Source organism: Mastomys coucha, unplaced genomic scaffold (genome assembly GCF_008632895.1).
Source record: "Mastomys coucha isolate ucsf_1 unplaced genomic scaffold, UCSF_Mcou_1 pScaffold23, whole genome shotgun sequence".
Classification (NCBI taxonomy): domain Eukaryota; kingdom Metazoa; phylum Chordata; class Mammalia; order Rodentia; family Muridae; genus Mastomys; species Mastomys coucha.
This window is the reverse complement of record NW_022196906.1, coordinates 61,314,274-61,327,673: the sequence shown is the minus strand read 5'-3', so window position 1 is coordinate 61,327,673 and position 13,400 is coordinate 61,314,274. Positions and strand designations below refer to the sequence as shown.

Sequence of the window (13,400 nt, the reverse complement as noted above, 5' to 3'; positions counted from 1 at the left end):
ATGGCCTTCCATGGCCTTCCATAGCCCTTCATGGCCTTCCATGGCCTTCCATGGCCTTCCATGGCCCTCCATGGCCCTCCATGGCCCTCCATGGCCCTCCATGGCCCTCCATGGCCCTCCATGGCCTTCCATAGCCCTCCATGGCCCTCCATGGCCCTCCATGACCCTCCATGGCCCTCCATACTCCTCCATGGCCCTCCATGGCCCTCCATGACCCTCCATGGCCCTCCATACTCCTCCATGGCCCTCCATAGAAAAGATTCAAATCATTCTATGTTAGTCACAAGAAGAAATACTAAGATGTGTGAGACCTGGTTTAAGCAGATCTGCTACTTGTTTGTGCTATATGTTTCACTAGAAAAGTCTTTCCTTTTCCAAGTTGGCTGTGTCATCACTGAATTGCTGTAGAGGCCTCAGTATGCCCTTGAGCCCAGGGATCCTGTGTTTGTACACACTGTAGGCAATTAAAAGAGTTAATGTTTGAAAGGGGTGAACCCAAGTGGAAATGATGAGTTTGACTTACAGTATTGAGAGGTCATAGCTGGCCAAGTAAAGAGAAATCTCACTCCTTCCCATAGTGGGATACAACTCTGGCCAAACCTCTCCTACTTGGTGGCCAAGAGGAGATAAGATGGTTTGCCCCTATGTGGGTCCCCCTCCCCATATTTGTTGAATTATGTAATTGCTATAATAAGGCTTCTATTTAAAGTATAAAATGTGTACATTCGTGACATACACAGGGAAACCAAGATAATGAGCATATTCACTAGATCAGCCACTTCTCATATACTTGTGTAATCCTCGCACATATATACACATACTCCCCAGGCAACCATTGACCTGCTTTCTGTCACTATATATATTCTTTAGAATTCTCTCATATGAAATGATACCCAAGTATTGACGGAGAAGCACACATTCACACTGTGTGTGTTTACTGTTTTTCTCTAGTCCTGCTTTAGGAAAAGAGATAGGCCGATAAATGTGGCCTTGGGAATTTAGTTTTACTTAAATAAGAGAGAAAGATAATACCCTGGGAGCTGAGCCAGCTCCTCTGCCCACTGCACTTGGTGATACTAGCTCAGACTGTACCTAGGTAGAAGTCAAAGTTTAATGTCACCAAACAGATTGGAGGCAGGAGGTTGTTAACATTTTAGAAATCATTTAGTGCCTTTAGTCTCTGGGATCATTGCGTGATTGAGGCAAGAATGTTGAGTTCTATTACAAAAAAGTGCTTCCAGACCATAAAGATGGATCTGGGTAAAAGTACCTGCTGATGAGCCTTAAGGTCAACATGGTTGGAAGGAGAAAAGTGATGACTCCTGCAAGTTGTCCTCTGATACCTACATGTGCTCTATGGCAACTTCCTGAACACACATGTACACATATACACCACACGCATATATAATACATACATACATTCATGCATTCAAAATACATACATACATACATACATGCATGCATGCAGGCAGGCAGGCAGAGGCAGAGACAGAGACAGAGAGCTAGGGAGACAGAGTCAGAGAGACAGAGACTGAGAGAGAAAAAGAGAAAGACACAGAGAGAGTAAGGTGCCTTTGTGTAGCCTGAGGAAGGGACCCTAGCTCTGCTGATGAACACCGTGATGGTCTATAGCTAGCCAGATACTTGTTTCCCACTTAGGAGATGGAAGCAGTGACCCATGTTTCCCTGGGTGATTGCATCATGGAGTGAAAGGACATAGAAACAGTCAAGGCTGTTTAAGGCACTACCAAACTGCTGGTTGGCCTACAGTCATACTGACACAATACAGTCAAATGCGTGACATACAGTCAAGTGTTTGTCACCTGGTAGCAAACATTCTTAAGGTGAATCATTCCGTGCAGCCAGGAACTTGGCCCTTGTTTGTGCCAAGTCATTAAGTAATGAAGGAGCCTAAGTGGAGCAGAAGGTTTTCCTCATGGCACCCAGTCTCATATCTCCCTGAAACCTTGTGCAATAGTCAAATCTGAGTCATAAAAGCCACTATGAGCCCCTGGCTGGATGACCTTCAGAGTGGATGGCAGCTCAAGGTGGCCATACCCAGATCTATGTGATAAGGACAGTGATAAGGATTGTGCCTCTGCTTTTTTGCAGATGCCCCAGAGATCATTCCTCCTTGGAGTGAACCTTGTAGGGTTTGGGACACCCTGAAAGAGCATCACTCTCTAACGTAGGGTAGATCCATAGTGAAAATTGCAATCAGCAGAGTTTATGTGTGCATCACTCTGCTAGAACCTAGCCTCTTCAGCTGGCTGGCACCTAGAAATACCTTGTAGGTGAGAGGACCCAACAACTTTAAGGAGAGGGGAGGAGGGAGGGAGGGAGGGAAGAAGAAAGAGACGCTGTATTTTATTGAGGATAATCAGGTACCAGCTACAACAGAAAACAGGCAGAAACACTGGGGTACCCCAGGTCCAAGTCACTTCTCAATACCTGGACTCTCCAGGCAGTGACCAGGGTCAGCTGCTGATGCTACAGGGAAGAAACGGGAGGAGAGGAGGAACAGAGTCCAAAGTCTGCTGCTAACCTGCTCATCTTGGCTTGATTTTCTTCTTCCTGTCTCCTTCCATCTCTGGTGTCCTCTAAAATCTGTCTCCCATCTCCCTCCTTCTAACCACAAGTTGGTCATTTAGACCTAATGCCCCCTGTGCAATAAATATGCATACATGTAAAATATACAACAGATTTTTAAGTTATATGATAGTATAATTGAAATATCTCATTACAAGTGCTGATTACATAGTGAAATGACACTATCTTAGGTCCTTTGGATTATTCTTCAATAATTAATTTTTAAAATGTCACTGTTTTCTTTATCCCCTTTTTGTGTGGATACTAGAAAGTCTAAAGCAGTGATTCTCAACATTTCTAATCTTAAGACCCTAAAATTCAGTTCCATATGTTGTGGTCTTATTTTATTACTACTTCATAACTGTAATTTTGCTATTATGAATTATAGTGTAAATATCTAATAATACAAATTCCAAATGGGGTTACAACCTGTAGGTTGAAAACCAGTGGTCTAAACTGTGCTGTGTGGCAATTATATTTTATCTCTATTGGATGGTACATTCAGTATATTCATAGTCTTTCTTTTCCATCCATCTGTTCAAATCCACTTTTTTTTTTTTTTTGAAGGAGTCTCACTATGTAGTCAAGGCTGGTCTTGAACTCTTGATCTTCCTTACCTCAGCCTCCCAAGGGCTGCTAACACAAGTATCCTGTGACTTTCTTCAAGGCCCAGCTTAGGCAGTTTCAACAGTATTTAGATGAGGGCATGATTGAGATAAGTGCTTGAAGGCATTCTGCCATGGGTAGCTTCCACCCGAATGTTTTCCTGGCTTAACCCAGATGAGTTGAGTATTGGTTTTATAGAATGTGCATAAAGGCTGCGGAGAGAGGAGATACTGCCTGATTCAGGAAGTGTCCTCCCAGCCTCTTGCTTAGAGGGATAGGAGCAAGTCCAAAGCATGTTTCAGGGAGGTCTGTGCCTTGCTCCCAACCTGTCTGCATCCCTGTAAATGCCATGACACCCAGAAGGATACCAAAGCAGAGAGCTGGAGAATGCTCATGGATAGTTCTCTAAATAACTTAAACAATGACGGGACCTACTATAACACGAATGGTACTGCCTTATCAGCAAAGGAGTATGTGAAATCTGGATTTAGACAAAAGGTTATTTGGGGGTGATAGCACGTTTTTGCAAAGGATCCAAAATAAGGAAATAGGCAGCCAAGAGAGGCTCTCTGCCCACTGCATGTAGTATTTGTCAGGGGTAAGAAAAGACAGACCTATTTCCTATAGTCATAACCCTTTGGTTTGGGATACCTCCTCTTTTTCCATCCATCTCTTCAAATCTAATGTGGGTATGGATATCCAAAATCCATAAGAGGGTGTTGGATCGTCTGGAACTGGACTCATAGGTGATTGTGAGCCACTAGAGATGGCTGGTGGTAACCAAACCAGCTCTCTCTGGAAGAGCACCAAGTACTCTTGGCCTCCTGATGCTTCTGTCTCAGACTCTCAACTACTAGGCATCCTGTGACTTGTTCTTCAAGACCCTGCTTACACCGTTTCCCTCCTAAGCCCTCCCCTAATTACTCTGGCTTCCCCAGCCTCACTAATAAGCAGCTACGTGGCTCAGAGATGCGCACATATATCTTCATACTCCTCCATCCAAAGTGATTAAGTCCATAAGTATTTTCATTTGGATCCAGATTCAAAGAGCTGGATGCAAATGATAAGACCCTCTGTACTCATCGGTTACTCATACCAGTAGTAATACTTCATCCACTGTTGTCAAGGGAAAAAAATCAGTCTGATGATTGAGTGAAAAACATTTTTATTATAATCTCTTAAACTTTCAGTGTATGTCTTCATTACAATCATTGGTACAATAAATATGGAAATGCTAAGCAGACAATTATCACAGTGGCCTATGGGCTGAGGGTCAGGGATCCAGGGATACTGTCACCCCTGGTACTTCCTCAGGGCCAATCAGGAGGTCTTCAAAGAATATTGAGAGGGAGAGGAATAGAAATATTATTAAGACTGTCAGTGCAGCAAATTTTAGAATGTCTATTAAAGCCATGGATACAGAATTTACTATAACAGAAGATAGATACTAAAAAAAGAACAGAGAGACTCAAGTTCTCCTGTTTGAGGCAGAGGAAAGATTTCAGAAGCCAGTGCCTTCCTTGGATCCCCAGTGCGTGCCCCCATCTACCCATGCATTGTGTTGGTTATCTCTACTTGCCATGTGCCCAGCCCTGTGCCCACCCAGGCTCTCCTAGGCACCCACCTTGCACCTGGCACAGCAGAGTTAAGGAGTGCAAGGCGAGCTGTGCATCATATACCACAGCACTTGTTTCCCTCAGTGGTGGCCAGGTGTCCACAGAATGATTTTGAATCTGAAGGAGCTGCATCTTCAAGAGTTAAAGGTTGACAGCGCTGATTCTTGGAGCACTCTTTCTGCATCCCTGGCTTTGTTTCATCTCAGCCATGAGAACTGAGCGAGGACTGAATGCCTGGACCATGCTGAAGGAGAAGAGGGAAGGAGAAATGCCACTGTTTTCGCCTTCTAGTATCTCTCCTTTTCTGACCAGTCCTCATGCCAGCTACGATGACCACACTGCACTCTCACATAACTTGTTAGTGTATACTTCTTTAAGACAGTCTTGCTGCCCTGGACTGCTTTATGATATAGCTCCTGGCCGACAATCCTAGACCAAGGTCAGGAAGCCACCTAAATTATGTTGCTTCTTCTTGAGGCTTGTCCTTACTGTGGTGACACCATCAGGCATGTTGGTCCCAAGGCTAGGGTGGCACCTCGAAGGCTGTCAGAAGTCTTGTGTTCATGCACATATACTGCACACATAGCTGAGGCCCCATCCGATCACCTGTTACCTTGACCAGTGAATTATGCTACAAAGACACAGGGCTGCCACCATGAAACATTCTGATAGCAGAAGAGATTTTTATCAAGTTAGAAAAAGGGAGGGATAGAAGAAGAATGTATATAAACCTTGTTGTTCAAGAGGACATTCCATGCTGTCAAAATGAGACTAAATCAGAGAGTTCCCTACGAACTGCAAGGAGCTAGCAATTAGGGGCTGGTGGCTGAGACTTCTTTTGAGCCATGGAACTGACTGCTGTCCACAGGGTTCTCACCTCTATGGAAAGAAGATGAAGATGGGATTAAGCATTCCCAGACACTGTGGGACTGAGGGGGAGAACAGGGAGGTTCTGAGAAATATCCTTTTGGTTTCAGTACTTAAATACCAGGACCTGGTTTAGCTCTACGCAGATAGCCTCCTGCTTTGATAGTATGAAAATACATTTTACCTAAACGTTATTTAGACTTCTTCACAGCCAGAGGAGTAGACAGTCCTGACAATGAGTGGTCAGTAGGAAGATCAGACAAGGTGGAACTGACATTTGGGCAGAGGAGGCAAAGACCACTGCCCAGTAGTCTGCTTCTGTCTGTTTGCCATGGGTTCAAAACAGGGTAGATTATTCCAGAACTCACATCTACCGCAGGACAGAGGAAGTAATTCATTTTCAAGTAATGGATTGAAAGATAAAGTGTAGCTGTCTTCCTGAGGCTAAGTAAGTGATAATGTAGACTTTTTCCCCCACATTAGATCTTGATTCAGTTCTGACTACAAAGGAAGACTCCTGGGCAATGTATACCTTCCTGATCCCTCTGTTCACCCTCTTCTTTGTCTCCCTTTCATCCCCACTAAGGAATAAAACTTGAGCCTGCCTTGCTGTGAGGCTTGGTCAATGTCTGTAATCCAAAAGATGGGACCGTAAAAAACGCCCTAGTATGTTATAGTTGTCCTTTCTTTCTGATAATTTGATACTTCCTGTCTCAATTCTTCCCCATAGGTGCGAGGTCAGGCTTGGGGATGGTCTGTCAGAGCAGAAGGAAATCCAAGGAAGACAACTGCTCCCTGAGGAATGAAGCTGAGTTTCAAAAGTGACACCTAAGCAAAGGGTGCATGTTCTGGTCTGGAAGGTTAGAGAATAGCTAGAATGTTCAGGACCCTGGAAACGGACCAGGAAGAACCCAGGATGGAAGTGTTTTCCAAACCATAATGGCCCACCAGCAGTCTAGGTTTGTGACCCAGAATTCAGAATCTTTAGCCATCTCACACAGCTGGAGAAATCCACTCAAAACTCCTGCCCCCTAGCTCAGTTGATCCCACTCACTGGTCAGCCTGGGGTGGTTGGACAGCAGAGCAGGGAGGCCCAGCTGGAACCTCACAAGAGTCTGGGGGAAGGGGATACAGGTGAGCTCAAGAGAACACCTTGAGGTATTTCAAGTGTCCAAAGAGCCAAAGTATGGAGTATCCAAAGCAAGGTCCTTCCTTGGATGTCTGAGACTGCCAGGGACCTCAGGCGTGGACCTCAGCCTCCTTCTTGATGGCTGGTTTATAAATGACTCCCTTGTTGTCACCTTTTTTGCTACAGGAACAATAAGAACACAAGTCTTGTTAGTCAAAAAAGGGAGAGAGCGCCAGAGAGCAGCCTGGCTCAGGTGTGGGATGAAGGAATTTTAGAAGTCCGGATTCCTCTCTTGAGGACCTTTGCCAGGTCCTTGGGTCTTGCTAAGCATTAACTAAACCTGAACCTATTTGTTTTCTGTTTTCAAGGCCTGGTCATACTAGACCTGCATTCTGAAGAAGGTCTCATTATTACCCTCACTCCACTTCAACGTTCCAATGCCATAATTCCTAGAAATCTTATTTTCCGTACTAGGAGAAATAAAGTATGTCTCAGGAAAAGCCAAGCATGGCAATAAAACTATGATGAGCAAAAGGCATTTATAGCCAGTGTGAGTGAGAGATCAGGGTTTTCTTTATTTTTTTTTTATTGATTCATAGAAGAAAAACCAGATGTACAGATATTAGTGCAAAGACGAATACAAACTTGTCTAAGGTCACACGGCTAGTTAGTAGTGGGGCCTAATTAGGTAGGGTCACCTCCACACCTGAGCACAGTAACCCTTAAATAACCAGTGTTTCGTACAAGGAGCTAGGACACGGGTGTTTGGATAGCAGCATTTCCTAAGATAGTGTGGGTTATACAACAGGGGCTCTTTCTTCTGCAAAGTTGTCTTGCCAGATAGGTCAACCATCACGGGCACATAAGGCACACATTCAGAATGGAGAGTCTGACTCCAAACCAACTCACCTCTTCTTCCTTTTGAAGAGCCAAATAGACACTGCCAGAACAATGGAGATCCCAAGAACACCAGCCAGGGCCACGGAAAGGACGATACCTGGCGAAGAGGCAGGGAGCACATGTCATCCATCCTCCTCTCTTTGCCTCATCTCATCTCCATCATAGCACTCGGGTGGGAAACTATGTCCTAGCTACAGGGTCCTCAGAACATTATCATCTCCCCACCTCTGGCTTTGTGGCTTAAAGGGACACTGGCTGCTGTACTTAAGAGCGCCTTCTGCAAATTGCAGTGGTTTCTAGCAGGGGTTCTCAAACTCGCACAAGGATCATGTTCACAATGTAGAGTTTCCGAAAGGTCAGCCCTCAGAGATGTGGTTTGATCAACTGGAACTCAGGAATCTGCATTTTATTTTCAACTATCTCCAGCTGGTGCAGATGTTGGTGTCTGTGAACCACACTGTGAAAAACCCTGGGCTTCAGAATAAGATGTGTATTTGCTTGGTGGATGTAAGTTCCCTTGAAATGACTCTATCAGTGTTGCCCCCAATTTCCCTTTCAGTCCTAAACAACCAACCCCATGGAGAAGGTCATGTGGCCAGTCACCTGACCTTAACACTGGGCTTGGGTATGTTTCTACACAATGCCCTCCAACGTTAACCAACAGACTGATTTTTAAGTGGGATTTTTGCATATACATCACAATATGATTGGTCTTTCATTAGAGAAACATTTGATTGGCAGTTCATTTTTTTTTTTTTTTTTTAGTTAGAGAGCAGCTTGAGGGGCACCAGAAGCCAAAGCGACAGCAGAGAAGCAGAGAAGATGGGATGAAAGTTTTACAGGCCCAGATCACACTGAAAATCATGGGGGGTCACCCAGTTGTAGCATGCACACTCAGGAGGCCACATACCCAAACTCAGTCCTGTGTCGGTAAGCAGTCCTACTTAAAAGGGGGAGAGAAGATTGGAAGTTAATCTAGAGCCAGACTATGATGGATCTGACCAGTGCACAGAAAAAAAATCTCCACCTTTTATTTTTGATTGGTATTCCAGAGCTTATTCATCTTGGGGGATGGTTATCTTTGGCTTAGGTTGATGGGGTAGGGGAGTTCCCATTAGGGATCCATACAGTTTCCTCTCCATCCTCTATTCCTTTACCACAGTCACTTTCCTTTCTTGGACAAGACTTCAGTTTTTAATCACGGTGGCCAAAAAGGCAAGGAGAAACTGCATAAGAATCAACCTACCTCGGCAGGTTGTTGTCTACTTCTCTGGTACGTGTCTTCCCCAGTACAGAACCTGCTGCGAGCCTTCTATTCCCACCCTCTATCATCATGGCTTGGTTCTTTCCTTTCCATTTCTGCTTGGTCCTACTGGACAAACTCCTCTATATACCAACCTATCTTCTCTGCTTCAACAGATGGGAGTGTTACAACTTTCCCCAAGGGATCGCTATTAGGAATAAGTAGGGGCGAATTCAGAGTTCTGAGTGGGGCCCAGACATTGAAGGTAAAATCTCACAACCCACCAGGGATCTCAGAAGACAGAGTGCCCTGCAACTGCATCTTCCTGAATAAACAGGGGAACCTAGTCACATAGGCATAGTCACATTCCTGAGATGCCCTAGCCTGCCTCCTATAGGTTCTCACTACTTCTCTCAGCCAGAACCTTCATCTAAAGAAGTCCCTGTTTACTTACATCCTCTTTTCTAGTGGTTTTCTGAAATTTACAGAATGTGTGTTCGTTCACCCCTGCCTACCTCCCTGCCTCCCTGCCTCCCTGCCTCCCTGCCTCCCTGCCTCCCTGCCTCCCTACATCCCTGCCTCCCTGCCTCCCTGCATCCCTGCCTCCCTGCCTCCCTGCATCCCTGCATCCCTGCATCCCTGCATCCCTGCATCCCTGCCTCCCTCCCTGCCTGCCTCCCTGCCTCCCTGTCTATTTGTGGTGTTTGTTCTAACACTAGAATCCTGAGTGTTACCTGAGTGGCAACCTAGACTGACACCCAGAGATAGTCTACACCAGTAAAGTCCTCCACTGTAAGAAGTGAGACTCTAGCTGAGCCCTAGTGTGAGGTGCCAGCAGAGGTAAGAACTCACCATTGAAGCTTGCGACACACTGAGGCTTTCCCAAGACCAGAGGCTGCAAGGTGAGGATTCACTCACTCGCCGTCTCCTATCCTGTGGCCAGGTCCAGGATGACCCAACAGGAGCTAGGATACCTTGTCCTCTACTCTACCACTCTACAACTTCCCACCAAGACTCTGGGATGAGCCTGACCCTGAGATTCCTTGAGTAATCAAGGAATCAGTCAGAGTAAACTGAGTAGTCATAAGGTGAGTGTCCCCAAGAATAGGTGGACTGTTCCTGTTCTGGCTGGCGACCCCCCCCCCCCTAGTTCATAGTTCTTAAGTAGGTCCCCTGGCCAGATAGCCAGCCAAGGCCTCCCTAGTAAACTAAACATGGGTAGCAATATATGATTTGAGATGTACAGGGGACCAGTTCCCACTAGGGGAGAATTTCATGCTCCTACAGCACCTACTATGTGCTCCCCATGGCCTGAGGTTCAAGCACAGTACAACTTAGTATTTGAGTTTGCTGAGGTTTTGTTTTGTTTTGTTTTGTTTTGTTTCACTGCACCTAGAGACCTTGTTTGTTTCCATCTTAAGCTCCAGCTGTTTCTTCTCTAGCCCTGTGGTGAAACACTTTTGTTCCTCAAGCTTCAGAAGCCCTTAGTGCTGGCCCAGCCATGTAAGACTGTCACCAGCAAGCCACCTAGCTAGGTTGTCCAAGCTAGACCATCGATTTCACAGTCACCATAAACATGGGAAAGCCACACAGACCCTAGCAGCTGAATGTTCCTACCACATGGCTGGCGGAGGTACCTGCGTGCTGTGCCCTCGGGTTGCTGAGCAAAGCCCATGGAGAGCTAGGCCCTAAAGTGGAACTCTTCTCCAGAGTAGCCAAGCTTGGTGGACTCTCTGCAGGAACAGTTCACCTTTCTTTGCTTGCTCTGGAGCATTTTGACAATAGCATAATTGAACCCAGTATTCCAACCCAAGTTTTCACTCCTGGGTGGCCTCTTGTCAGGGAATAAATTGCCTCTCCTTGGAAACAATGTGAGCCTAAGCAGTGATAAAGACAAAGAAAGTTCTAGAGACTGGGATAGGTGAATTTTCAGCTAAGACTTTTATGTCGCAAAACCAAAGCAGCTTGGCCATGCAGGCAAGGAACCTAATTGCCAAGGACAAAAGACTCAGGCAGCAGTGTCACCCTAACAATTCTACTTCCATGATGCCGGAGACAGAAAGATGTGCTTAGAACGCCATCCTACCAATTTAGGCAGCACCAACCAAGCTCTACGGAGAAAGATCTCTCTTAGTGGGTTTGAGGTCCACTGAAGATAGAGCCAAAGCATCTGCTAATTAAAGAGCCAGGAGCCTAGAAATTTCAGGGAGAAATGTTGAGATGATTTGAGAACTAGAGCCAGAGAGAGAAGACAAAGTGTTACTCAGCAGAGCCTCAGCCAGGTGAGGCCAGCCCGTGGCTAACTGGAGTACAGGTATCAAAGATGGTGTGAGACAGACAGAGCTAGAGAAGGTTGTGTTCAGCTTAATCAAGGAAATGGGTTGTTTCCAAACAGGGATGGTGGCAGGTAGTTCCTAAAGAAGAACAAGGAGTCAGATGGGGGAAATTGAGAGAGGTGACCTCTCAGAGGTGACCCCTGACAGCCAGCTGATGAGAACCTAGCAGAAAAGACTCCTGAGGTAGCTTCCAGACGGATTGATGCTGAGAATATAGGGGAGTGTTGCCCGCTCAGGACCTCCATAGAGCACTGGGGCAACCAGCCAGAGTGAGCAGAGATAGGGCACTATGACACGCAAAAGGAAATCGCGCACAGATACAGACAGCTGCATTGTCCAGGAAGGCAGGGCACCTGGAGAAGGTCGGGAACTGCTTGACGCAAAGGCCTTGCTACCTGGACTGGCTGGCTCAGGAGCTGCATCTTCCGCTGGCATCTGGCCGCACTGAGGATGCTGGTTAACTGCTTTTGAGGTGTTCTGAAGCCTCACGTACAAACACAGACAAGTCCAGCCCGAAGAGCAAGTGCTCATTTACACATCTTGGCGTACCTGGAAGAACAGTCTAGTATTTTCTAGCTTTTTTTTTTTTTTAATTCTGTTGGATTGTGGGATGCAATCTCTTCTTATTTCAAAGTCCAGTCAAAGCAGTGATTTTTTTTTTCATAGACAGCATGTTACGTAGGGATGATATATACATAGACCAGTCGTCAGTGGTCTTTGGTCTTATGAAATAAGCCAGGAAAGTTTAGGTTTACCAGGGATTCAAATACTTAAGAACATGACATTGGCTTAGAATGGTAACAGATGACTCTTATTAAATAATGTTATAAGCCACAAGTCAAGTGACCTCAGTGCTAATGTTTCCTTCAAATTGTACTTTGCTAAGGAAAATGCCCTTGGTGATCAAGCACACATTACTGTCTTTGGCGGGCGTAGCCAGCACTATTTTTTAATCAACCATATACAATCCAGTTAGAGAATAACTTCTACAAAGATATCTGCTCAGAGGGCACCACTAGACAGATCATGGGGTAGCAGGATTATAAAACTGGGATAGGAATGGAGGACTTTGTCTCCCAGATTGCAACCATGCAGGCTGCACTGCTCTGAGCCAGGTGTCATGCCGGCTCTTGTACTACGAGTGGGATTCAGTGGTCCCCACTGTCAGCGATTAAGTGGTGATGGGTAATGGGATGGGGAGCTTATATCCCTGTCATCACAGAGCAACAAAAAGTATGACATCAGTTGGCAACTTCCTCCAGGCCTTTAAAACTTGGTTGCAAGTTCTAGTCTTGAATTTCTCTTACATGTGGTTTTATTTTAATATTGTTGACAAATTGAGAATAGAGCCAAGTAAGACTTGAAATTTGATAACTGGCCAGTTTTCTATGTAAACCACTCTAGAGAGAAGATACTGGGGAGGAAAGAGAAAAAGAAATGGTCAGTTATATTCTTTCAGCAAGCTTATAACATGCACCGGGCACGGTGCCAGGAATAAAGAATGAAGGAGACATGAGCCATCAGGCAGCCTTTCCTTAAGGAGCCCACCAGGTGTATATAGTATTCTCTCTCTGGTTTTACTGTATTGTAATAAATAACTATTCAGTGATATGCCACATACTTCAACAGAGGTGAATAAGTGGAGATGAAAAGTTGATAGGCCACTTCTAGGATAGTGCACAGTGCTTCTAAGAAGGTGTGATTAAAACTGGGTCTTAAAAAAACTTTGAGAATGAGAAAGCCAGCGCAGACAAGAGAAATATTGTATGTGCCTGTCCTGCTTTACGAGGCCCTGCAGTTTGGGGGTACTGAGGCCGAGAGGACAGGGATGGGGGCCTCAGAGAGCCAACGTGAGAGGATCAGCCAGGGTCCTTTCCCAGCTGTCACTCCTGAACTATGCCTGCTCTGTGTCAGGGGCAGGATGCAATGCTCAGCGGGTTTGTTTTGTTCTGTTCTGGTTTGTTTCTGACTCCATAGTGCACACCTCAGGCTGCGCTAGGGAAAGAAGCTCTTGGTGTGCTGGCAGGACATCTGATGGCTGCTGCTGACAGTTCAGACCCCCGATCCAGCTCTAGGAATCTGAAGGTAGGAACGTCTCTGAGTTTTCATGGATA

General features: G+C 45.6%; 1 protein-coding gene across 4 annotated transcripts in view; it reads right to left on the bottom strand.

Moving 5' to 3' along the window:
• Window positions 1-4,343: 4,343 nt before the first annotated feature.
• The window catches only part of Ca12 (carbonic anhydrase 12), a 55,408-nt gene continuing 46,351 nt past the window's right edge, over window positions 4,344-13,400 (bottom strand). For 2 of the 4 annotated variants that reach the window (XM_031343909.1, XM_031343912.1), the window contains 3 exons: window positions 8,618-8,650; window positions 7,717-7,804; window positions 4,344-6,987 (listed from right to left, as the gene is read on the bottom strand). In XM_031343909.1, coding sequence (XP_031199769.1) covers window positions 6,918-6,987; window positions 7,717-7,804; window positions 8,618-8,650 — 191 coding nt within the window. In that variant the 3' untranslated portion in view covers window positions 4,344-6,917. The remainder of the gene's footprint in view (window positions 6,988-7,716; window positions 7,805-8,617; window positions 8,651-13,400) is intronic. The other 2 variants (XM_031343910.1, XM_031343911.1) reach the window with 2 other exon arrangements.